The 26,088-nt window shown below is 46.2% G+C and overlaps 1 protein-coding gene across 3 annotated transcripts; it reads right to left on the bottom strand.

The window, feature by feature from the left end:
* Positions 1 to 21,858: 21,858 nt before the first annotated feature.
* Positions 21,859 to 25,365, bottom strand: LOC125551239. 3 transcript variants are annotated; one of them, XM_048714395.1, is made up of 6 exons: positions 24,811 to 25,365; positions 23,854 to 24,083; positions 23,676 to 23,735; positions 23,341 to 23,491; positions 22,568 to 22,662; positions 21,859 to 22,052 (listed from the first exon to the last, which is right to left on the bottom strand). In XM_048714395.1, the coding sequence occupies exons 1-6, from the start codon at positions 24,872 to 24,874 to the stop codon at positions 22,020 to 22,022; spliced, it is 633 nt and encodes a 210-aa protein (XP_048570352.1). In that variant the 5' UTR covers positions 24,875 to 25,365; the 3' UTR covers positions 21,859 to 22,019. The 3 variants fall into 3 exon arrangements, with proteins under 3 accessions (XP_048570352.1, XP_048570351.1, XP_048570350.1); XM_048714394.1 differs by having other exon boundaries at positions 22,529 to 22,662; positions 24,811 to 25,364; XM_048714393.1 differs by having other exon boundaries at positions 21,859 to 22,662.
* Between the last annotated feature and the right edge of the window lie 723 nt (positions 25,366 to 26,088).

The raw sequence follows: 26,088 nt of genomic DNA on the forward strand, positions 1-26,088 counted from the left end.
AAGCATCTCAATGTTTTGCCCGCAATCAATGGTGCCCTGGTGTTTGAAATTCATTCCCATTTCTTGCATGGGACCTAAGCATGCAGCCAAGGACACAAATTTGATTTTTCAACGAATTTATATACACTGGAGGATGTGTATGTAGTTCAAATTTGAATTATGCACATAAATGCATTGCAAACTCAGTTAATGCATAAAAATGTCCAAACGAACCCCGAAAAATTACAAAAACTCACATGACACTCCTGTTGTTCTATGTTGACATGAGAAAAAAATTGAAAGCAATAAGAGGCAATGGATATTGTTATGTCCCCAAAGGTGGGACGTTCCCTAACCAAAACCATCATTCTTGTTGTGAGAAGCTCCGGTTTGTGAGAAGCATATACCAAAACCGGCCCCATTTGGCACAAATTATTACAATGACATGTTGATGCCGCTCATGATAGCATGCCAAGTTTCATGAATTTTAGACGGGTTTTGTATTTACTAGAATCTAAAAACCAGGCATCTCAATGTTTTGCCGGCAATCAACGGTGCCCTGGTGTTTGAAATTCATTCCCATTTATTGCATTGGACCTAAGCATGCAGCCAAGGACACATATTTGATTTTACAACCAATTTATATGTACTGGAGCATGTGCATGTAATTCAAATTTGAATTATGCACATAAATGCATTGAAAACTCAGTTAATGCATAAAAAATGTCCAAACGAACCCCGAAAAATCACAAAAATTCACACAACACTCAAGTTATTCTATGTAGACAAGGGAAACAATGGAAAGCAATAAAGGCAATGGATATCGTTTCGTCCCCAAAGGTGGGACGTTCCATACCGAAAACCATCATGCTTGTTGTGAGAAGCTCTGGTTTCTGAGAAGCATATACCCAGACCTGCCCCAATTGGGACAAAAATTTTACCACGGCATATTAATGCCGCTCCATGATAGCATGCCAGGTTTCATGAATTTTAGGCGTGTTTTGGATATACTAGAATTAAAAAACCATGCATCTCAATGTTTTGCTGGTAATCAACGGAGCCCTGGTGTTTTAAATTCATTCCCATTTCTTGCATGGGACCTAAGCATGCAGCCAGGGACACAGATTTGATTTTTTAACCAATTTATATGCACTGGAGCATGTGCATGTAGTTCAAATTTTAATTATGCACATAAATGCATTGCAAACTAAGTTAATGCATAAAATGTCCAAACGAACCCCGAAATATCACAAAAATTCACACAACACTCCTGTTGTTCTATGTTGACACGAGAAAAAATTGAAAGCAATAAGAGGCAATGGATATCGTTTCATCCCCAAAGGTGGGACGTTCCCTACCGAAAACCATCATGCTTGCTGTGAGAAGCTCCGGTTTGTGAGAAGCAACCCAAACCTGCCCCAAATGGGATAAAATTGTTACCACGACATGTTGATGTAACTCCATGATAGCATGCCAAGTTTCATGAATTTTAGATGGGTTTTGTATTTACTAGAATCTAAAAACCAGGCATCTCAAAGTTTTGCCGGCAATCAACGGTGCCCTGGTGTTTCAAATTCATTCCCATTTATTGCATGGGACCTAAGCATGCAGCCAAGGACACATATTTGATTTTACAACAAATTTATATGCACTGGAGCATGTGCATTTAGTTCAAATTTGAATTATGCACATAAATGCATTAAAAACTCAGTTAATGCATAAAAATGTCCAAACGAACTCTGAAAAATCACAAAAATTCACACAACACTCTTGTTGTTCTATGTTGACACGAGAAAAAATTGAAAGCAATAAAAGGCAATGGATATCGTTTCGTCCCCAAAGGTGGGACGTTCCCTACGGAAAACAATCATGCTTGTTGTGAGAAGCTCCGGTTTCTGAGAAGCATATACCCAAACCTGCCCCAAATGGGAAAAAATTACCATGGTATGTTGATGCCGCTCCATTATAGCATGCCAAGTTTTATGAATTTCAGACGGGTTTTGGATTTAATAGAATTTAAAAACCAGGCATCTCAATGTTTTGCTGGCAATCAATGGTGCCTTGGTGTTTGAAATTCATTCCCATTTCTTGCATGGGACCTAAGCATGCACCCAAGGACACAAATTTGATTTTTCAACCAATTTATATGCACTGGAGCATTTGCATGTAGTTCAAATCTAAATTATGCACATAAATTCATTGGAAACTCGGTTAATGCATAAAAATGTCCAAACGAACCACGAAAAATCACAAAAATAAACACAACACTCCTGTTGTTCTATGTTGACACGAGAAAAAAATTGAAATCAATAAGAGGCAATGGATATCGTTTCATCCCCAAAGGTGGGACGTTCCCTACCGAACACCAGCATGCTTGTTGTGAGAAGCTCCGGTTTGTGAGAAGCATATACCCAAACCTGCCCCAAATGGGACAAAAAATTTGCGACGGCATGTTGATGCCTCTCCATGATACCATGCCAAGTTTCATGAATTTCAGGCAGGTTTTGGATATACTAGAATTTAAGAACCAGGAATCTCAATGTTTTGCCGGCAATCAACGATGCAATGGTGTTTGAAATTCATTCCCATTTCTTGCATGGGACCTAAGCATGCACCCAAGGACACAGATTTGATTTTTCAACCAATTTATATGCACTGGAGCGTGTGCATGTAGTTCAAATTTGAATTATGCACATAAATGCATTGCAAACTCAGTTAATGCATAAAAATGTCCAAACGAACCCCGAAAAATCACAAAAATTCACACAACACTCCTGTTGTTCTATGTTGACACGAGAGAAAAATTGAAAGCAATAAGAGGCAATGGATATCGTTTTGTCCCCAAAGGTGGGACGTTCCCTACCCCAAATGGGACAAAAATTTTACGACGGCATGTTGATGCCTCTCCATGATACCATGCCAAGTTTCATGAATTTCAGGCGGGTTTTGGATATACTAGAATTTAAAAACCAGGCATCTCAATGTTTTGCCGGCAATCAACGGTGCCCTGGTGTTTGAAATTCATTCCCATTTCTTGCATGGGACCTAAGCATGCAGCCAAGGACACAGATTTGATTTTTCAACCAATTTATATGCACTGGAGAATGTGCATGTAGTTAAAATTGGAATTATGCACATAAATGCATTGCAAACTCACTTAATGCGTAAAAATGTCCAAACGAACCCCGAAAAAGCACAAAAAATCACACAACACTCTTGTTGTTCTGTGTTGACACGAGAAAAAAAATTGAAAGCAATAAGAGGCAATGGATATCGTTTCATCCCCAAAGGTGGGACGTTCCCTACCGAAAACCATCATGCTTGTTGTGAGAAGCTCTGGTTTGTGAGAAGCATATACCCAAACCTACCCCAAATGGGACAAAATTGTTACCACGACATGTGGATGCCCCTCCATGATAGCATGCCAAGTTTCATGAATTTTAGACGGGTTTTGGATTTACTAGAATCTAAAAACCAGGCATCTCAATGTTTTGCCCGCAATCAATGGTGCCCTGGTGTTTGAAATTCATTCCCATTTCTTGCATGGGACCTAAGCATGCACCCAAGGACACATATTTGATTTTACAACCAATTTATATGCACTGGAGCATGTGCATGTAGTTCAAATTTGAATTATGCACATAAATGCATTGAAAACTCAGTTAATGCATAAAGATGTCCAAACGAACCCCAAAAATTCACAAAAATTCACACAACACTCATGTTGTTCTATGTTGACACGAGAAAAAAAATTGAAAGCAATAAGAGGCAATGGATATCATTTCGTCTCCAAAGGTGGGACGTTCCCTAACGAAAACCATCATGCTTGTTGTGAGAAGCTCCGGTTTTTGAGAAGCATATACCCAAACCTGCCCCAAATAGGAGAAAAATTTTACCATGGCATCTTGATGCCGCTCCATCATAGCATGCCAAGTTTCATGAATTTCAGACGAGTTTTGGATTTACTAGAATTTAAAAACTAGGCATCTCAATGTTTTGCTGGCAATCAATGGTGCCCTAGTGTTTGAAATTCATTCCCATTTCTTGCATGGGACCTAAGCATGCACCCAAGGACACAGATTTGATTTTTCAACCAATTTATATGCACTGGAGCATGTGCATGTAGTTTAATTTTGAATTGTGCACCTAAAATGCCTAGTAAATCAATTTAATGTATAAAATGTTCAAACGAACCCTGAATAATTCCAATTCTTTTACGACACACATTGTCACATCCCTAGTTCTGGTATGACCTAGACTAGCTAGTCATTTGTGCATCATGTTTAAATTCCTTTTAATTTTGAAATGAGGATTTGTGAAACCCTCAAAAATCATTTCTGGAAATGACCCAGATAAAAATTGCTCCAAAAGGGTCCAAGAAAATGTTCATGTTGCTCCCTGAAAATATTGGTCAGAGGTAAAATTCAAACCAATATTTTAAGGAGCTCATAAGTATTTATTTTGGGCGTTTGGAATTAATGCAGTAATTATTTGCTTTGGATATATATTGTTATATATATATAATATTGTCCAAAAATTATGCTAGTAGTTGAGGAGCTCTCGAATAATGCCACTAGCCCCTACAAAAATTGGCATAAGAAAATAAAATGGTTTAGTATTTTTTATTAGACAGAACAAATGTCAGAAACTAGAAAAGAAAAAGAAAATAGATAAACGCTTACCTGTGCTTACCTGTAGCCTGGCAGCCCAGTGGCCCAACAGGCCGGCCCAGCTGACTGGCGCTGCCAGTCGTCGTCTCCACCGCGCCAGAAGGACGCCGAGCGCGTGCTCGTCGTGCGCACACACGCGCCGTGCCACCTCCTGCCTTCTAGCTTGCGTGGCGCCGCGGACAGACCCGCGAGAGCCGTCGGGATCGCTTTGACCGCCTTGCCACTCTTCCCCTCCTCTCCCTCGCTCTCCCTCACCATGACCGAGCGCTGCCGTCGCCGCAGCTCATCGCCGTTGTAGCTACCGGCACACCCTCACCTCTCCGACAAGTCCAACAGCTCCGCACCTTCGTCCTCGTCCTCTCCGTCAAGCCACGCGTAGCTACCGGCACACCCTCACCTCTCCGACAAGTCCAACAGCTCCGCACCGTCGTCCTCGTCCTCTCCATCAAGCCACGCGTCGCCGGACGCCCCGTGGAGTCGTCACCGCCGTCGTCTTCATCATCGCCCGCCGGAGATCGCCGACGACATCCCGTCGCCTCCAAGCCATCCCCGAGCGCGCTGAGATCACCGAAGGCCTCGCCGTGAGCTCCTCTACCAAACCCCTCTTCTCCCCCTAGTTTTGCGCGTTCCAGCTCCATTCCCCGCCATGGCTGTAGCTCCTCGCCGCCGATCATGGCACCACCGTGGCCAGAGCCCGAGCCAGCCGCCCCCGAGCACTCAGTCGTGCTCCTGGTGCCACGAGGGTGCCACAGAGGCCCTCGGGTGGCCTCCCCGTGCCCCGCAGCTCGCTCCTGCCCATAGCCGTGCTCTAGCCGCCACCCCAAGCTCCGCTCCGGCGAGATCCGGCCACCCCGCGTCCTCCCATCGCCTCCCTGGATGCGCGCGAGCCTGGGCTTCGCGTGGGTGGTCTTCGCCGCCAAAATGGTCCCCGGAGCGACGATCCCGAGCCCTCCGCCGCGTTCTGCCTCGCCGGCGGCTTAACGCCGGCGGGATTGACCGGGTCCAACCCCCCTGCTGACCCAGCTTTGACCCTTGTGGTTTAATGGCATGTGGGGCCCGGCCCTGCTAATTTTTAGTTTAGGATTAGTTTAATAGCTAACTAACCCTGTGAACTAACTGTGACACTGACGTGTGGACCCCACACATCAGGTTTGACCTAGTCAGCCATGTTTGACTCGCTGACGTCATGCCACTGTCATGCTGACGCAATATATCATTTTCTGGTTTAAAAATAAATCAGGAAATTCCAAAAAATGATATAAACTTCAAAAATTCATAGAAATTCAACCGTAGCTCAGATTGAAATAAGTTATATATGAAAAATGATCAGAAAAATTCAATCTATCCATCTGTACCATTTTCATGCATGACAAACCAACCTATACATGTTGTATATATGAAAACACACTTATGGCATTTAAAGGGACTTAAATTAGAGTTGCATTTGAACCTTTGGTTCAAATGGACCTCTTCCAAGTTGAATGCTAAATGCATTAGCTCAAACAACATCACATCTACATGCCATGTTCATGCATCATATTGTTGCAGATGATTGTGTATTGATTGTCGACACCGTTCCTTCTCGATAGGTCCAGCTCCAGAGAGTGCTCCAGAGTACCTGTCTGAGGAGCAGTGCCCCCCTATTGATCTACCAGGCAAGCAAACCCCCTTGTTCATTCCGATACAATCCTACCCTCTTGCTCCTGCTCTCTTTTGTTGCATTAGGACAACAACGATTCAACTGCTACTTTATGCTGCGGTAGTTGAACCCATTCCTAAGTATGTGTAGGAGTTGATTGAGCCATCTTGTGTTCCTACCATGCCATGCCTGCTATTGCTTAGAGTTGTGTCAGGTCTGATTCATCGGGAATGAATTGGAGTGTTACGATATGTTCTGGTGCTGAGAGTTAAGCGTGTGAACACGATTTGGTAAAGGTAGCGGTGAGAGGCCATGTAGGAGTGCATGGTGGGTTGTCTCACTGGAACCGTCCTTAAGCACTGAGTTCCGTGTATGTTGTCCAATGACTAGCTACTACCACACATTGGAATGCTTAAGTGCCCCTCTCGACTTATTAACGAAGTTGATCTCTGTCCAAGAGTTGCAATTAGTTTCTGGTGTTTGTAGGTAGTGTTAGTAGTCTACCAAGTGGCACCCGGCCAGGTGAGCTTGGGACAGACTAGGCACAGTGGCACGGTGTACCAAGTGGCACCCGGATGGTGGGCTTGGGAACCCTACTCACATCATTTGGGGCCGTGAGCGACACCCCGGCCGGATCTCCTTGCGGATGGAACCGGAATAGGCGATAAACCTGGATGAGAGACTTGTGTGGTTAGTCAGCTCGTGGCCGACACCCTCACCAGGCTTCCGGTTGAAGGTTGCCGAGGTACATGACGTGTACATGGTGATAAGTGGTGAGAGCGTGTGTGAAGAAGTACACCCCTGCAGGGTTATCATGATCTATACGAATAGCCGTGTCCTCGGTTATGGACTTCTTGGATGCTTACGTGGTACATAGACAACTTAAAGTGGATACACTAAAATGCTCAAGACAAGTGTGAGTGCTATGGATGGCCTTCTCGTAGAGAGAGGGGGATGAATCCATAGTAGTGTATTGATGTGGTGATTAGTGGACTCGTGTGCGATGCCTCACCTCAAAAAAGTTTCACGTAGTCGTAGAACAGGATAGCCACTGAGTCAAAGCTGGCTTGCTGCAACTAAACCCCACATTACCTTCTTGATACAAATGCATGTATGATAGGATCTGATGTAAGTCTTGCTGAGTACCTTTGTACTTACGTTTTCTTTATTTATGTTTTGCAGGTGAGACATCTGTCTCACTAGTAGTACCGCTTGGACTTCGACGAGTAGCTTGTTACCTCAGCTACGATCTTGTACCATTGGGAGGGACTTGTAGATAGTCAGGCTTCTCAGCCTTTTTCTTTTGTAGTTGTCTGTACTCAAACATGTAATGTTTCCGTTGCTTGTATGCTCTGAATGATGGGTCATGTGACCCCTGTTTGTATTTAGTGCTATGTAGCTCTTCTAAGCCTTTATCTATATGAGTTTGCGTTATGTTGTGATGCCATGTTGTACAGCACATACTTGCATGTTATGCGTACGTGTAACGTGTATTGTTATGTGTGGGATCTGACAACCTAGTTGTCCATCCTTGGTAGCCTCTCTTATGGGGAAATGTAGTCTAGTGCTTCCACCGAGCCATGGTAGTACGCTACAGCCGGGTTTACCGGAGTCCTGCTAGCCCAGCACTACTGCTCCGGAACATTTAGACTGGTCGGCATGTGATTCACTTCGTTCCTGTGTCTGTCCCTTCGGGGAAATGTCATGCGGTGACATCCGGAGTCCTGCCTAGCCTGCTACAGCCCGGGTTCCCGGAGTCCTGTTAGCCCAGTTGCTACAGCCCGGATTCACACGCTGCTGACCGACATGCTCGATGTTGTTTCATGTATGCCTGTCCATGTAAGTTAGTGCCACTTTGGGTTCACGACTAGTCATGTCGGCCCGGATTCTCTGTCATATGGATGCTAGCGATACTATCATATACGTGAGCCAAAAGGCGCAAACGGTCTCGGGCCATGGTAAGGCGACACCCGTGGGAATGCCGTGTGTGAGGCCGCAAAGTGATATGAGGTGTTACATGCTAGATCGGTGTGACTTAGAATCAGGGTCCCGACAGCTTTGGTATCAGAGCCTGACTACCTGTAGGATTTCCAAGCCAACCTAGTCAAAGTTGAGTCTAGAAATTCTTTAGTTATGTAGGGGAATTGATTCTGGAAGGGAACGTAAGGCTCTTTTTACTCCTTATACCTCATGCCTTCTGATCTGAGTCATCCCATCTTCCTACGGGGTTAAGGAACTAGGCTTCCTCTTCTGTCTATCAGGATCACGTGTTACTACTTCGTAGTCTCTTAGGATTGGTTGATCAGAGTCTTATTCCAGTTTTCGAGTACTTCCGGTGTAGTCTGTTTAGTAATATCTCAGAACCTTGAGTGATGATGTTGAGTATGGTGCTACCCCGCCTTTTGCAGAATGTCTCATTTTGAGCATTTTACTGCCGTTATGCTGCCGGAATTGTCCTAGGAGGTTGAGAGATACTAATTTCTTGTGCTACCTTCTGCATCCTATAGTTGATGTTGACTCCGTCCTTGGTTTCGTTTCTCAGGATGTCGTCAGCTAACCGAAGTTCTGTTGCTCGTAGTCGGAACCACGGAGATGGTAGGGATGAGGACCTCCCGACCAGTCTTCGTTCGCAGAGTTCATGTTAGAGATGGAGAGGAACAAGCGTGAGTCTAACCGCTTGTTAGCACGTATCAAGAAGAACACCGCACCCCAGTGCAAAGAGTCAGCGTCCATTCATGACTTCATTGGCCTGAAACCACCTACCTTCCATCATTCCATAGAGCCACTCGATGCCGATGACTGGCTCCGTAGTATTACTATCAAGCTGCGTTCTGCGAACGTAGCTGAAGGTGACAAGGTCACCTATGTTGCTTATCACCTGGAAGGTCCTGCTAGTCTTTGGTGGCAGGACTATGAGGCTATGCTTCCAGCTGGCCATATACCCACCTGGAGAGATTTCACTGAGGCTTTTCGCGAGCATCACATTCCTCAGGCTCTGATTGACCGCAAGAGAGAAGAGTTCTATAGTTTCACCCAGGGTAAGATGGTTGTTGATGCTTACATTAGAGAGTTTGAGAACCTCGCCCGCTATGCTGCAGAAGAAGTGTCCACGGACGCCAAGAAGCAGGCTAGGTTCCGGAAGGGTCTCAATCCCAAGTTGCGTCGTGATCTCCACTTGCATCATTGCAATACATTCCAGACTCTTGTGAACAAGGCCATTGACGCAGAGACAGCTCAGCTCACTTACGAGGAGTCTCGTAAGCACACCCGTGATTTGGGTTCTTCCTCCGGTTCTAGTTCCCAGAAGCGTCGGATTTGGGTCTCGAACTCCGCTCTTCCACCCGGTTATACACCGAGGCCTTCTTGTGTGGCACCTCACCTAGTTCAGCAGTATGCTACACTCATGCCTATTGGTAGACCACTTGTCAATGCGGGTCCACGTTCTACTTTAGGGACTTGCTTCACATGTGGAGAGCCAGGACACTATGCACGTGACTGCTCTCAAACCAACTATGCTCCACCCCAGCCCGAGGAGTCTGTTCTTCGTGGTAAGCCATCACGCAGGAGATCAGTGTCAAGTCAACTTCCACTGAACGTGGACATGTGCATCACGTCTCAGCTAAAGACGCTCATGATGATCCGGATGTCATTCTTTGTACACTTCTTGTCAACTGCCATCCAGCATCGGTTATGTTCGACACTGGAGCATCTCACTTCTTCATTTCTGAAAGCTATGCTAACTTGCACAACATTTCATTTTGTGATTTTCCCTCTCCACTAGTCATTCAAACTCCTGGATCCAAATGGCAAACTTCTAGTGTAAGCCATGGTAATGAAATCCTTGTTGACAGACTTGTATTCCTTGCATCACTTATAGCCCTCAAGTCTACAGATATTAACATCATCTTGGGTATGGACTGGATGGAAGCTCATTATGCCCAGATTGATTGTTACACTAGGTCTGTTCAGCTTACACACCCATCTGGCAAGATAGTCACTGTCTCCACCAGAGTTGCAAAGCGTCAACTCTATTCTCTTAATGCCAGCCCTCTTCTAGACCTTGAAGATATCCCGGTAGTCCGTGACTTTCCGGATGTCTTTCCAGAGGAACTACCAGGTATTCCACCTGACAGAGATGTAGAGTTTGTCATAGATCTTATCCCAGGAACCGCCCCAATTTCTAGGAGACCTTACAAGATGGCACCTTTAGAGCTAGCTGAGCTCAAGAAACAGCTTGATGACTCCTTGCAAAAGGGTTTCATCCGTCCCAGTTCTTCTCCCTGGGCTTGCCCCGTCCTCTTCGTCAAGAAGAAGGATGGTACGGACCGGATGGTTGTAGATTATCGTCCCGTTAATTTGGTCACGATAAAGAACAAGTATTCCGCTCCCTAGGATCAACGATCTATATGATCAGCTCACTAGATCCTCAATCTTTTCCAAGATGGATTTGAGGTTAGGCTACCACCAAATCAAGATCAGAAATGGGGACATTCCTAAGACGGCTTTTGTCACTCGTTATGGCCAGTACGAGTACACCATCATGTCCTTTGGTCTAACCAATGCTCCAGCTACATTCTCCCGCTTGATGAACTCGATCTTCATGGAGTACTTAGATAAGTTCGTCGTGGTTTACCTCGATGATATCCTTATTTACTCGAAGAATGAGGAAGAACATGCCGAACATCTTAGACTTGTGTTAGAGAAACTCAGAGAGCATCGCCTTTATGCCAAGTTCTCCAAGTGCAAATTTTAGTTGCCAGAAGTGACCTACCTAGGCCACGTGATCTCTGGTAAGGGCATTGCTGTCAATCCCGAGAGAGTTCAAGCCGTTCTTGATTGGACTCCACCTGAGACAGTTAAACAAGTTAGGAGTTTCCTTGGTCTAGCCAGTTATTGTCGCCGCTTCGTTGAGAACTTCTCCAAAGTGGCCAAACCTCTCACGAAACTTCTCAAGAAAGATAAAAAGTTTGAGTGGTCCCCACAGTGTGAGTATAGTTTCCAGGAATTGAAAAGACGCCTGACTTCTGCTCCCATACTTGTGCCACCAGATTTCACTAAAGACTTTGTTATCTACTGCAACGCCTCACGACAGGGACTAGGTTGCATTCTTATGCAAGATCGCCATGTGATTGCCTATGCATCTCGACAGTTGCATCCACATGAGGAGAATTATCCTACACATGATATAGAGCTTGCAGCCGTAGTCTATGCACTTAAGACTTGGCGACATTACCTTCTTGGTAAGTGTTGCGAGATTTACACCGATCACCAGAGTCTCAAGTATATCTTCACCCAACCAGATTTGAACCTTAGGTAAAGACGTTGGTTGGAGTTGATCTCAGATTATGACTTAGGTATTACTTACACCCCAGGCAAGGGCAATGTCATGGCTGATGCGCTAAGTCGTAAGTCCTATTGCAACAATCTCATGCTGCAGCAGGGCCAACCACTTCTCCATGAGGAATTATGTAAGCTTAACCTTCAAATTGCTCCTCACGGATTCCTTTCTACCTTGGTGGCGAAACCTACCCTTGAGGATCAGATCATTTCTGACCAAAAGTTCGATAGGGGTGTTATCCACATCAAGAGAAACATTAAGAAGGGAGTTGGTGGATGTTTCTCTATGGATGATCGAGGTGTTGTTTTCTTTGACAATCGCTTGGTGGTTCCCAAGAATCAACATCTGCGACAACTGATTCTTAAGGAGGCACATGAATCTCCTCTCATGATTCATCCCGGTAGTACTAAGATGTATCAGGACCTACGCCAGAGGTTCTGGTGGACTAGGATGAAGAGAGAAATTGCTCAGTTTATTGCTAACTGCGACGTTTGTCGTCGCGTTAAGGTAGAGCATCAAAGGCCTGCTGGCACCCTTCAGCCTTTAGCTATTCCTGAGCGGAAATGGGATAAAGTTGGTATGGACTTCATCACCGACTTTCCCAGGACCAAGAGAGGGAATAATGCTATCTTCGTAGTCTTTGATCGTCTTTCCAAAGTGGCTCACTTCCTACCTATGCGAGAGAGTATCACCGCTAGTCAGCTTGCTGACTTATATATTTCTCGAATAGTTTCACTTCATGGTGTTTCACTAGAGATCAATTCAGACCGTGGTAGTCTTTTCACTTCTCATTTCTGGCAGAGTTTCCAAACTGCCATGGGCACCCATCTTTCTTTCAGTACCGCATTCCACCCTCAATCAAGTGGTCAGGTGGAAAGGGTCAACCAAATTCTCGAAGACATGCTTAGAGCTTGTGTGATCTCATTCGGTATAGATTGGGAGAAGTGTCTTCCCTTCGCCGAGTTTGCTTATAACAATAGCTACCAATCCAGCCTCAAGAAAGCTCCTTTTGAGGTTCTATATGGACGAAGATGCCGAACACCTTTGAGCTGGTCATAAACCAGTGAAAGACAATTCTTTGGACCGGATATGATCCAGGAGGCAGAAGAACAAGTTCGTGTCATTCGTGAGAATTTGAAAACAGCCCAATCTCATCAAAAGAGCCAGTATGACCGCCGTCATAAGGAAGTGGCTTATGAAATTGGCGACAAGGCTTACCTTCGGGTTACTCCTTTGAAGGGTACCCACCGTTACCGTATCAAGGGCAAGTTGGCTCCTTGTTACATTGGTCCTTTTCGCATTCTCACTAGACAAGGAGAGGTTGCCTACCAGCTGGAACTACCCCCACATCTCTCCCGAGTACATGATGTCTTCCACGTCTCTCAACTCAGGCGTTGCTTCTTGGATCCCATCCGCGGAGTGGACCACGAAACGCTTGATCTCCAAGATAACCTCACTTATGAGAGTACCCCGTCCGCATTCTGGATCAAGCAGTGCGTGTCACTCGACGTCATAACATCAAGTTTCTAAAGGTTCAGTGGTCTCATCATTCCGAGAGAGAAGATACTTGGGAGCGTGAAGATCATCTTCGACTGGAGTACCCCACTTCCTTTCCGCCAACTCCTGAATCTCGGGACGAGATTTTTTCGAGTGGGGCGAGTTGACACATCCCTAGTTCTGGTATGACCTAGACTAGCTAGTCATTTGTGCATCATGTTTAAATTCCTTTTAATTTTGAATGAGGATTTGTGAAACCCTCAGAAATCATTTCTGGAAATGACCCAGATAAAAATTGCTCCAAAAGGGTCCAAGAAAATGTTCATCTTGCTCCCTGAAAATATTGGTCAGAATTAAAATTCAAACCAATATTTTAAGGAGCTCATAAGTAATTATTTTGGGCATTTGGAATTAATGCAGTAATTATTTGCTTTGGATATATATTGTTATATATATAAAATATTGTCCAAAAATTATGCTAGTAGTTGAGGAGCTCTGGAATAATACCACTAGCCCCTACAAAAATTGGCATAAGAAAATAAAATGGTTTAGTATTTTTTATTAAACAGAACAAATGTCAGAAACTAGAAAAGAAAAACAAAATAGAGAAACGCTTACCTGTGCTTACATACAGCCTGGCAGCCCAGTGGCCCAACAGGCCGGCCCAGCTGACTGGCGCTGCCAGTCGCCGTCTCCACCGCACCAGAAGGACGCCGAACGCGTGCTCGCCGTGTGCACACACGCGCCGTGCCACCTCCTGCCTGCTAGCTTGCATGGCGCCGCGGACAGACCCGCGAGAGCCATCGGGATCGCTCTGACCGCCACGCCACTCTTCCCCTCCTCTCCCTCGCTCTCCCTCACCGCGACCGAGCGCTGCCGTCGTTGCAGCTCATCACCATCGTAGCTACCGCCACCCCCTCGCCTCTCCGACAAGTCCAACAGCTCTGCGCCGTCGTCCTCGTCCTCTCCGTCAAGCCACGCGTCGCCGGACGCCCCGTGGAGCCGTCACCGCCATCGTCTTCATCACCGGCCGCCGGAGATCGCCGACGACATCCCGTCGCCTCCAAGCCGTCCCCGAGCGCGCTGAGATCACCGAAGGCCTCGCCGTGAGCTCCTCTACCAAACCCCTCTTCTCCCCCCTCGTTTTGCGCGTTCCAGCTCCGTTCCCCGCCATGGCCGTAGCTCCTCGCCACTGATCATGGCGCCACCGTGGACAGAGCCCGAGCCAGCCGCCCCCGAGCACTCAGCCGTGCTCCTGGTGCCACGAAGGTGCCGCAGAGCCCCTAGGGTGGCCTCCCCGTGCCCCGCAGCCCGCTCCTGCCCGTAGCCGTGCTCCAGCCGCCGGCCCGAGCTCCGCTCCGGCGAGCTCCGGCCACCCCGCGTCCTCCCGTAGCCTCCCCTGGATGCGCGCGAGCCTGGGCTTCGCGTGGGTGGTCTCCGCCGCCCAAATGGTCGTCGGAGCGACGATCGCGAGCCCTCTGCCGCGTTTTGCCTCGCCGGCCCAGCTGACCACCCCTGCTGACCCAGCTTCGACCCTTGTGGGTCAATGACATGTGGGGCCCGGCCCTGCTAATTTTTAGTTTAGGATTTGTTTAATAGCTAACTAACCCTGTGAACTAACTGTGACACTGACGTGTGGACCCCACACGTCAGGTTTGACCTGGTCAGCCACGTTTGACTTGCTAACGTCATGCCACTGTCATGCTGACGCAATATGTCATTTTCTGGTTTAAAAATAAATCAGGAAATTCCAGAAAATGATATAAACTTCAAAAATTCATAGAAATTCAACCGTAGCTCAGATTGAAATAAGTTATATATGAAAAATGATCAAAAAATTCAATCTATCCATCTATACCATTTTCATGCATGACAAACCAACCTATACATGTTGTATATATGAAAACACACTTATGGCATTTAAAGTGACTTAAATTAGAGTTGCATTTGAACCTTTGGTTCAAATGGACCTCTTCCAAGTTGAATGCTAAATGCATTAGCTCAAACAACATCACATCTACATGCCATGTTCATAGTAAATAGTTAAAACCCACTATTATGTGTAGGAGTTGATTGAGCCATCTTGTGTTCCTACCATGCCATGCCTGCTATTGCTTAGAGTTATGCCAGGTCTGATTCATTGGGAATGAAATGGAGTGTTACGATATGTTCTGGTGCTGAGAGTTAAGCGTGTGAACACGATTTGGTAAAGCTAGCGGTGAGAGGCCATGTAGGAGTACATGGTGGGTTGTCTCACTGGAACCGTCCTTAAGCACTGAGTTCCGTGTATGTTGTCCAATGACTAGCTACTACCACACATTAGAATGCTTAAGTGTCACCCAGCCAGCCAGGTGTACATGGTGGGTTGTCTCACTGCAATTAGTTTCTAGTGTTTGTAGGTAATGTTAGTAGTCTACCAAGTGGCACCCAGCCAGGTGGGCTTGGGACAGACTAGGCACAGTGGCACGGTGTACCAAGTGGCACCCGGATGGTGGGCTTGGGAACCCTGCTGACATCGTTTAGGGCCGTGAGCGACACCCCGGCCGGATCTCCTTGCGGATGGAACCCGAATAGGCGATAAACCTGGATGAGAGACTTGTGTGGTTAGTCAGGTCGTGGCCGACACCTCGCCATGCTTCCGCTTGAAGGTTGCCGAGGTACATGACGTGTACATGGTGATAAGTGGTGAGAGCGTGTGTGAAGAAGTACATCCCTGCAGGGTTATCATGATCTATACGAATAGCCGTGTCCTCGGTTATGGACTTCTTGGATGCTTACGTGGTACATAGATAACTTAAAGTGGATACTCTAAAATGCTCAAGACAAGTGTGAGTGCTATGAATGGCCTTCTCGTAGTGAGACGGGGATGAATTCATAGTAGTGTATTGATGTGGTGATTAGTGGACTCGTGTGCAATGCCTCACCTCAAAAAAGTTTCACGTAGTTGTAGAACAGGATAGCCACTGAGTCAAAGCTGGCTTGCTGCAACTAAACCCCACATTACCTTCTTGATACAAATGCATGTATGATAGGATCTGATGTAAGTCTTGCTGAGTACCTTTGTACTTACGTTTGCTTTATTTATATTTTGCAGGTGAGACATCTGTCTCACTAGTAGTACCGCTTGGATTTTGACGAGTAGCTTGTTACCTCAGCTACGATCTTGTACCCTTGGGAGGGACTTGTAGATAGTCAGGCTTCTCAGCCTTTTTCTTTTGTAGTTGTCTGTACTCAGACATATAATGTTTCCGTTGCTTGTATGCTCTGAATGATGGGTCATGTGACCCCTATTTGTATTTAATGCTATGTGGCTCTCCTGAGCCTTTATCTATATGAGTTTGCGTTATGTTGTGATGCCATGTTGTACAGCACATACTTGCATGTTATGCGTACGTGTAACGTGTATTGCTATGTGTGGGATCCGACAACCTAGTTGTCTATCCTTGGTAGCCTCTCTTATGGGGAAATTGTAACACCCTCGATGCGACTATATCTCTCACGTGTCGAGGCACGACTTAGAGGCATAATCGCATTGAAGGCATATGTCGCAAGTGAGATAATCTTCACACAACCCATGTAATATAATAAGGAAAAGAGATTACATAGCTAGCTTAGAATCGCCACTTCACACAATTACAGGAATAAAGCATTACATCAATCAAATACACTCATGGTCCGACTACGGAACCAAAATAAAAGAAGAACCCCAAATGCGACATAGGTCCCCGATCGACCCCAACTGGGCTCCACTACTGATCAACTAGAACGAAACAACACAAAGGACAAGATCTTTATCGAGCTCCTCCTAAGCTTGGTTGCGTTAACTGCACGGTCTCATCGACACCTGCAAGCTGGTTTTGGAAGAACCTGTGAGCCACGGGGACTCAGCAATCTCGCACCCTCGCGATCAAGACTATTTAAGCTTATGGATAAGGTAAAGGTATGAGGTGGAGCTGCAACAAGCGACTAGCATATATGGTGGCTAACATACGCAAATGAGAGCGAGAAGAGAAGGCAAAGCACGGTTGATAAAAGTATGATCAAGAAGTGGTCCTATAACAACCTACGTCAAGCATAACTCCAACAACCGTGTTCACTTTCCGGACCCCGCCGGAAAGAGACCATCACGGTTACACACGCGGTTGATTCATTTTAATTAAGGTCGAGATTCAGGTTTTCTACAACCGGACATTAACAAATTCCCATCTGCCCATAACCGCGGGCACGGCTTTCGAAAGTTCAAATCCCTGCAGGGTGTCCCAACTTAGCCCATGACAAGCTCTCACGGTCAACGAAGGAATAGACCTCCACCCGAGACATTCCGATCAGACTCGGTATCCCGGTACAACAAGACATTTCGACAGGGTAAAACTAAACCAGCAACACCGCCCGAATGTGCCGACAAATCCCGATAGGAGCTGCACATATCTCTTTCTCAGGGCACACTCAGATAAGACTAGCTACGAGTAAAACCAACTCTCAAGTTTCCCCAAGGTGACCCCGCAGGCAGCTCAGTTCGGACCAACACTCAGAGGAGCACTGGCCTAGGGGGGTTAAAATAAAGATGACCCTTGGGCTGGCCGACCCAAGGGAAAGAAAAGGCTAGGTGGCGAATGGTAAAACCAATGTTGGGCATTGCTGGAAAAGCTTTAATCAAGGCGAAATATCAAGGGGTTCCCATTATAACCCAACCACGTAAGGAACGCAAAATCCGGAAACATAACACCGATATGACGGAAACTAGGGCGGCAAGAGTGAAACAAAACACCAGGCATAAGGCCGAGCCTTCCACCCTTTACCAAGTATATAGATGCATTAAAATAACATAGCAATATAATGATATCCCAACAAGTAAATAAATGATGTTCCAACAAGGAACGGCCTCCAATCTTCACCTGCAACTAGCAACGCTATAAGAGAGGCTGAGCAAAGCGGTAACATAGTCAATCAACGGTTTGCTAGGACAATGGTGGGTTAGAGGTTTGACATGGCAATTGAGAGGCTGACAAGCAAATGGTAGGCATCGTAGCATTGGCATAGCAAAAGAGCGAGCAAACTAGCATAGCAAAGATAGTAGTGATTTCGAGGATATGATCATCTTGCCTGAAATCCCGCAAGAAAGAAGAACGAGCCATGAAGAAGACAAACGGACGTAGACGAACGGGTCCTCACAAACGCGACGTTATCGGAACCAACCCGGAGAAGCAACACCGGAAAGAAGCAAACAATCATGGTAAACAACCATCACATAATCATGGCATGATGCACAATCAAGTACGATGCATGTCCGATTTAAATATGCATGGCATGGCAAAGTGCACAAACAATCCTACAAATTAAGTGGAGCTCAATATGCAACGGGATGCATATTGACAAAACACCACATCAATTATTTAGTTCTCTCTCGTTTATGTACCCCAACAATATTAAATGTTGATTAACATGGCAAGAGGTGAAGTACAACAAAACTACCTATCTAGGCAAGTTTAAATGAGGCCGGAAGCAACGAACAACAATTCCGGAAAATCCTCATATGCATAATTTTAAGGTTTGGTACTGTTCTGCCCTAAACATAATTTTAGGGTTGTTAAACATGCAAAGTAAGGCCACCATGATAAGCTAGGCAAAATTCTACCCCAATTACATATAAAGTTTATTAAATTCGGAGTTACGGTTATTTAGTTATGAATTAAATCATTTTAGCATGGCATAGGAGCAAATTAATGCAAACAACATTTTAAGCATTTCAAACATAGATGAAAGTTGGATATTATTAATCTACACAAAATTCTGAGCAAGTTTCATATATAAAACATTTTAAACTGATGCACGGTTAGTGAGTTATTAGATGCATGAACTAGGAGGACTATTCTGCAAAACTAGCAATCCCTGAAAAAATGGGCAAAATCGCTCCGCAGAAAAAAAACATGAATCAGGCCGAATCTGGGCAAGCCCAACAGCAGAAGGAAAAAAAAATGGGGCGCTGGGTGCTCTCTCACCACGGGCTTCGGCCCGGCTGGAGGGGAAGCAGGCCGAGGCGGGGGCGGCGCGCTGGGCCGGATGGAGCTGGCCTGGGAGGCCAAGGCGGCGCTGGGCCTTGGCGCTGGCTGCGGGAAGCTGGGCCGGCGATGCTGGGCCTTGGAGCTTCGGCCCATGCGGGGAGGAGGCGGAGGCGCTCGTCTCCCTCGATCCCGATGGGATCCCAGGAGGCAAGGGCGGCGGCGCCCGAGGTCAACGGCGAGGCGGCAGCGGCGGCTTGCCGTCGGGGAGGAGCAGAGGAGGCCCCTGAGGTGCGGATCCGGACGGGATCCGTCCATTTCCGGCCGCGATGGTGAAGATCCGGCGACGGAGGCAGCGAGGCGGCGAGAGTCGGCGCCGGCGACGAGGCTCGGAGGCGGCGGCGGAGGAAGACTCGGGCGGCGGCGGATCTGAGTGGCGGCGGGGAGACTCGGGCGGCGGCGACCGATTGGGCTCCGCGGGTCCGATCCGGGCCCGGCGGGCTTGGCGCGGTGGAGGGGGAGAGAGAGGACGGCGGCGCTGACGTGGCACGCCGTGGTTGGTCGCGGCGGGCGGCGCGGACATGTCCGGCGCGGGAAGAAACGTCCGGCGGCGCGGATCTGAGAATTTTTAGGGTTAGGGGAAGAATGAACCGCGAATTTCGGAGGGGGGTGTATATATAGGCATAGAGGGAGCTAGGAGAGTCCAAATGAGGTGCGGTTTTCGGCCACGCGATCGTGATCGAACGACCGAGATAATGGAGCAGAGTTAGGTGGGTTTTTGGGTCAAATTGAAAAGGTGTTGAGCTGCAACACACACGAGGCCTTCTCGGTCCCTCGGTTAACCGTTGGAGTATTAAACGAAGTCCAAATGATACGGAACTTGACAGGCGGTCTACCGGTAGTAAACCAAAGCCGCTTGGCAAGTCTCAGTCCAATCCGGAAATGTTTAATCCCCACACATGAGAAGAAGGTAGAAATGACCACCGGAGAGGAACGAAGCGCCGGAATGCAAGACGGACAACGGGGAAAATGCTCGGATGCATGAGACGAACACGTATGAAAAAAATGCACATGATGACATGATATGCAATGCATGACACGCAAGCAATGACAAGGCAACAACAGCGAATAACTGAACGACACCTGACACATCGGTCTCGAGGCGTTACAAAAATGTAGTCTAGTGCTTCCACCGAGCCATGGTAGTACGCTACAGTCGGGTTTACCGAAGTCTTGCTAGCCCAGCACTACTGCTCCGGAACATTTAGACTGGCCGACATGTGATTCACTTCGTTCCTGTGTCTGTCCCTTTGAGGAAATGCCATGCGGTGACATCCGGAGTCCTGCCTAGCCTGCTACAGCCCGGGTTTCCGGAGTCCTGTTAGCCCAGTTGCTACAGCCCGGATTAACACGCTGCTGACCGACATGCTCGATGTTGTTTCATGTATGCCTGTCCATGTAAGTTAGTGCCACTTTGGGTTCACGACTAGTCATGTCGGCCCGGATTCTCTGTCATATGGATGCTAGCGATACTATCATAAACGTGAGCCAAAAGGCGCAAGCGGTCTCGGGCCATGGTAAGGCGACACCCGTGGAAATGCCGTGTGTGAGGCCGCAAAGTGATATGAGGTGTTACATGCTAGATCGGTGTGACTTAGAATCAGGATCCCAACACACATATAGTTGCATGTTCACTCCAGGTAAAAAGTCTAGCAATTCAAACACCGTCCATTGCCGCTGTGACCCCATTATGTAATTCAAATCAAGATGAAAAATCAAGTAGATCGCACACAATTTATTATCAGCAACCATGTGAGATGCAGCACAAAATATCCTGGAGCACCTCGTTGTATAGTACACGTATGGCTTATGCAAGAAGGTGTGTCGGCTATAGTCCACAGCCGGCGTCTCAAGCACACTAGCTCGCTCCCTGTTCAATCATCACGGGTGAAAGATGGGCACGTGGACCCGCGTCGTGTGAGCAAGTTCGACGGCCCACTCTGGCGAGAGCTTCTCAAGTGACAGCAGCAACATCTGCCTCGGGGATAGCGATTGGCGAGAGTAGCACAACAGCTGCCCGTTCTGAAGTGGCAGCCTTACACTACAAGAAATATGTCAACTTGCGACCATCACTATTGATCACTAAAAGGTCATTGTTTTTCATTTGCGACCTTTTTGTGACAAAAACAGAAGGTCAAAAGCTGGCGGTTGTAAACTACCTTCTCTGTGAGAAGGTCGTGGAATTCCACGACCAACACAAAAGGTCGTTGATTCTATGACCTTATGTTTTGGTCGCTAGCTCTCTGCCCAGGCCACGTCGGATCCGACGTGGCAATCTGATGTGGCAAAATTGCGACCACTTGAAAAGGTTGTTGATAAGATTCAGCCCGGTCTAGTTCGGTGTCTATATGGGCTGAGCCCATTAATTCAGCCAATTTAGTGTATTTTTTCTGTCAATTGTGGACACGTACATAGGCCTGGCCCAACAATTCGATTCTCTAGGCTGGTGTCTTTTTTTGTACATTTCTTTTTTGGGCCTAGACCATATTTTCTAGGCACCGGCCTTTTAACGGTCCATTTCTTTTCAAATTTCAGCCTTTTTTCCAACCAATATATTTATTTTAGGCCTTTTTTCAAAGCCCGAATAGATTTGGTCCAATAGGCATTTCGGCCATTTTTCTTTTGGGCTATATATTTATTTTTCTGGTCACTTTTAGTCAAGGAATGAATTTCAAGTGAATAAAAAATAATATTCTGAGTTAAGCGAGCAGGTATACATCAAGTTCAGCGAGCAAATATACATCAAATTCCTAGCATGTTCAGCAGTACATCAAATTTCTCAAGAATATTAGCATTACAAATTCAGTAATATGTAAAGCAAGTTGTTGACTGGGGCTTCAAGCTTCTTCGAATGTGTTCAGCCTAGAACTCTTGTAAATGAGAGGAATAGTCACATGTTTATAGTCTTAATATAAGCAATATTTGCTAACAACAAAACAAAACAATTAATTTAAGAACCATGCAAGAACCTAGGTGTCCAAATCAGATTATGCAACATCGATTGACACTAAAGACATAAATAGTCACCAGATGGGCATCAAATCATCACAATAGTTTCTCGACAGATGATAATCTCATCTAGCATCTGAATGTAAACTCAAGAAGCATGCATAGATTGTAGGAGGGGGCAAGCAATTAAAAGCTACAGAGAGAACACAAGTTCTAGGTACGTAGATAACAAAAGTAAGAATGAAATGGATGAAATGTACAATGCAATTTTACTATTGTTACAGAGCAAACATTAAAAATCCATGCTCAGTTATAAACCAATTATTGCAACTGATGATGCTGCACCATTCATAGGCAATCAGAGATGAAGGAAACAAAGCAAAGAAATGATCATCACCTTAAGCTCCTCAAGGGTAAAGCCTCTGCCAGCCCTCACCTTAATGTTGTACTTGTGGGTCTGGCATTGCACGATGGGGCGAAGAGGTCCAGAGGTAGGGCAGGGGAAGATCTTCACAGCCTTCTTCTGGTGAGCTGTATGCAAAAAAGAACAGAATGTAAGATGGCAGTGAGTTAAGCAAGCACCACAATAACATAAACATGTTGTCAGTGGATTGGATGGTAACACAAACATCTACTCTGCTCTGTTGTAACAAACATGTACTTAACTCCTTACATACACCAGTGCAAGTGTTGTTCACATGTTACTACTTGATTCGACTTTATACATATAAATAGACATGACAATAAACTTGCATAAAGAGACGTCTAGTCTAGCATCAAACTAACTTACTGGTATAAAGAGACATGGATATTCATGGTAGTTGTACTAGAAAAAACTAACTGAACCAATGTCTCCACAGATATCATAGAATCAGAACAGATGAAGCTGACAACATAATATAACCAGAAGTCAATTGTATCTACTCATATTTTGTGTGTCCAAGTAGGTACCAATGAAAGTCACAATATCCTGTAATTGTTGAATGTCTCATGGTACAACTTGCATTGTTAAAATGCAATGAACCAGGATTTTAGTTACACATATGGTTAAAGAAACAAACTTAAGGAAATAGTTAGAATCTCATATCACCCATGATCCACTAATTTAGACTGGTATTATATCTTACAAATCGAACTGAAGAAGTTCATTTCCAGCCCAACTATAATCTCAGGCCAACTACTGTAAGATGCAGGAAGCATAGAGCTCACCATGGCTGTCATGTAGCCGACGTGGAAGAGGCAGCATGTATGTCCAAGCAGGATCAGCAGCACCAGCGGACGGGTCCGGGGTTGTCGCCGCTCCTCCTTGTGGATGCCGAGGTTGGAGACGCCGGATCCGTGCGGGCATCCACCTCCCATCCTTGCAATTAAAACTTTATATGTGAGAATTCAATTTTATCAATCTCTAAACTCTAGTCTAGTTTGATTCCTGAAAGGGGATATGAATCATCAAAAGAAAATCAAGGGGCCCTACCATCCCACTTTCCTAGAACAAAATGAGTACATGAGTATCAGCTATATAGGACTGATGATGCATGTACTACCTGGGAAAGAGCCACCAGCAGTATGATCTCTGGAAGATCCATCTCGATGCATTTCGCTACCTACATAGCACATTCATACTGTTATGTTATTGTTATCCCCACTGGTGTCAACTGCAGCCAGACAGAATTCAGAAGTGCAGAGATTTGTCATTTGTGTATGAACAAGCAGAAGGCTTACACTTGGGAATCCAAGCACGTAGATCCCAAATCCGAGGGCGAGGAGGTTGAGGGTGCGTTGGTGCTGATGCCGGAGCTTCCGCTGGGAACTCCAGCGGCACCACCATTGGTGGCTAGTCTCCGGCGCTTCCTTTCTTCCCGGGCAAGAAGACAGACGAGACGAGGAGGAGCAGCGGTAGTTCGATGTGTGTTGGGTGGCCTGGCTGTAGCATGGCGGCCGTGGCGGCAGACCTGGACATGGACCAATGAACAATGAACACTGTTAATGAGATACAACAAATGCAAACGGTTTAGAATAACACCAAGACATTCAGTACTGCAAGAAATTTCTGAAACTTCAGTTGCAGTAGTTGTCAAACAAAATATCAGTCCAGTAACCTTCAAATTAAATTATGATGGTTTACTGCAATGTGTTTTAGTGATATTGTCATACTACAGTATAATTGAAGCATCCAGGAGAAGGGGCAGCTGCAGGTGCTCAGCGAGCAGGCACAGGAAGACAAGGAAGGACCCGTTGCAGAGTACCCACCAAGGATGCGGAAGAAGAAATCAAAAGAAACGACAACCAATGCTCGCTCTGTTACTGTCCTGTAAACCAGCTAGTGTGTGTTGACTGTCTAATCTAAGACTTGTAACACAAAGTTGTTTCGTTCATAGGTGTGTTTGTGCCATCTGCGATGCTTTCAAAACAACAACCGGGCAGAGTTAGGCTTAGGTATTAAAATGACAAAAATAACAGCCTAAAGAAGCCGCTAATGCTTTCAAACAGCCACCAAGAAATGGAGCACTGGGTTATATAGACTTGTATCTGTTTAATCGACGACACGACCAGCGAACACACGGCAGGACCAGCGAATCCTAGGAAGAAACCATGAAATGCGCACGGGTGTGGCCGAGAAACCTGCGCGACGGTCGACGGCGGACGATCGAGGGGAAGGGGAGGGGAGGAGAGCAGCACCTACGCGAGAGTCGGCCCGCCTGACCCCGGAGACGGCGACGCGCGGCCCGGAGACGAGGATCATGGACTCGGCCTCGGCCTCCTGCGGTGTTGGGTTGGTCACGGCTGGCGTGGTTGCAAGCCGACGGCGCCGCCTCCTAGCCCGCGGTCCAGGTGAAGTCCATGGGGTTGTTGCCGCCTTCCATCAGAGATGTGAGAGACCAGGGGTGGGTGGCGGCAGTGATGTGAGAGATCAGATGCCACCGCTGGTGACCATGTCCACAACTGCCTCCGTCTCGGGCTAGTTGGATCTGAGAGTGGGGAGAGGGGAGAGGATCTGAGGTGCGGAGGGGAGGGATCTGGATCGAGAGCGCGATGTGGAGGGCGCCGCCGCCGAGAGGACGGGAGGCGGATGAGAGGGCCAAGTGGTGAAAGTGTGAGGGGAACGCCGGAGGGAGTGGGGTTGGGGGCGGCGGCGCGTCGAGATCCAGAAGGAGGAAGTGCAGGGCTGAGAGCGCTAGGGTTCGCTGCGGTGGGAGAGAGAGAGGAGTGTTGTGCGGTGGTTTTTTTTTGAGGGGTAGCTCGCGGTGGGTGGGTGAGACCGTGAGAGGGTGAGGTGCGGGCCGTTGGATCAGGAGGATCCGACGGTGATTTATCCATGATCCGCGTGAGAGGCCTGGACCAATCAAAACGTAGTATACATGTATGATATTTTGATCATTTAAATTGGTCATAATCGACTAAAAGTAAAGTGCTAAATCATGTTAGCTATTTTATTATAACCTGAAAATTTGAAAAAAAAATCTTCTCATTGTGTTAGTAAATTTCACTATAGTTTTCAGGAATAATCACTAATTGAAATAAGACAATTATTTTTAAAGAGTTACAAGAAATGAGTTTTTTAATCATTTTTTTTATTTTTTAGTGTCCAAAACGAGTTCTTTTATGAAGGACCTACCATATATTTGTTAAATGTGGACCAAATTAATTTTCTAAAATATTATGACATATTTAATGCACAATTGACAAAATGGTTGGATGCCAAAAGATTCGATCCACCTCTGGTGAAAAAGACAAATTTCTGTCGATTCAGTAGAAAACGGGTCAAACTTGAACTGTAGCTGCCTTATAGTTTGCTCTTTATTTTTTTTCTAAAAATCATTTTTAGGTACATAAGTATCTATTTAATCATAGAAATATCAAAAAAAATTCAAGATTCAAGCACTATCTAGGAACGGTCATGCCCGTCGTTCTGACCGCATTTTGAAACGGGCATAAAAAATTCAAAAAATTGGAAAA

The sequence above is a fragment of the Triticum urartu genome, chromosome 4 (assembly GCF_003073215.2).
Source record: "Triticum urartu cultivar G1812 chromosome 4, Tu2.1, whole genome shotgun sequence".
Taxonomy (NCBI): Eukaryota; Viridiplantae; Streptophyta; class Magnoliopsida; order Poales; family Poaceae; genus Triticum; species Triticum urartu.

Excerpts from the sequence above, each read along its gene's own strand:
- LOC125551239 (XM_048714393.1), bottom strand. The coding sequence starts at position 24,874 with ATGATCCTCGTCTCCGGGCCGCGCGTCGCCGTCTCCGGGGTCAGGCGG. Across the intron at positions 24,084-24,810 it reads GCGGGCCGACTCTCGCGTAG|GTCTGCCGCCACGGCCGCCA; the intron begins GTGCTGCTCTCC and ends GTCCATGTCCAG. Across the intron at positions 22,663-23,340 it reads TCGGCTACATGACAGCCATG|CTCACCAGAAGAAGGCTGTG; the intron begins GTGAGCTCTATG and ends TTTTGCATACAG.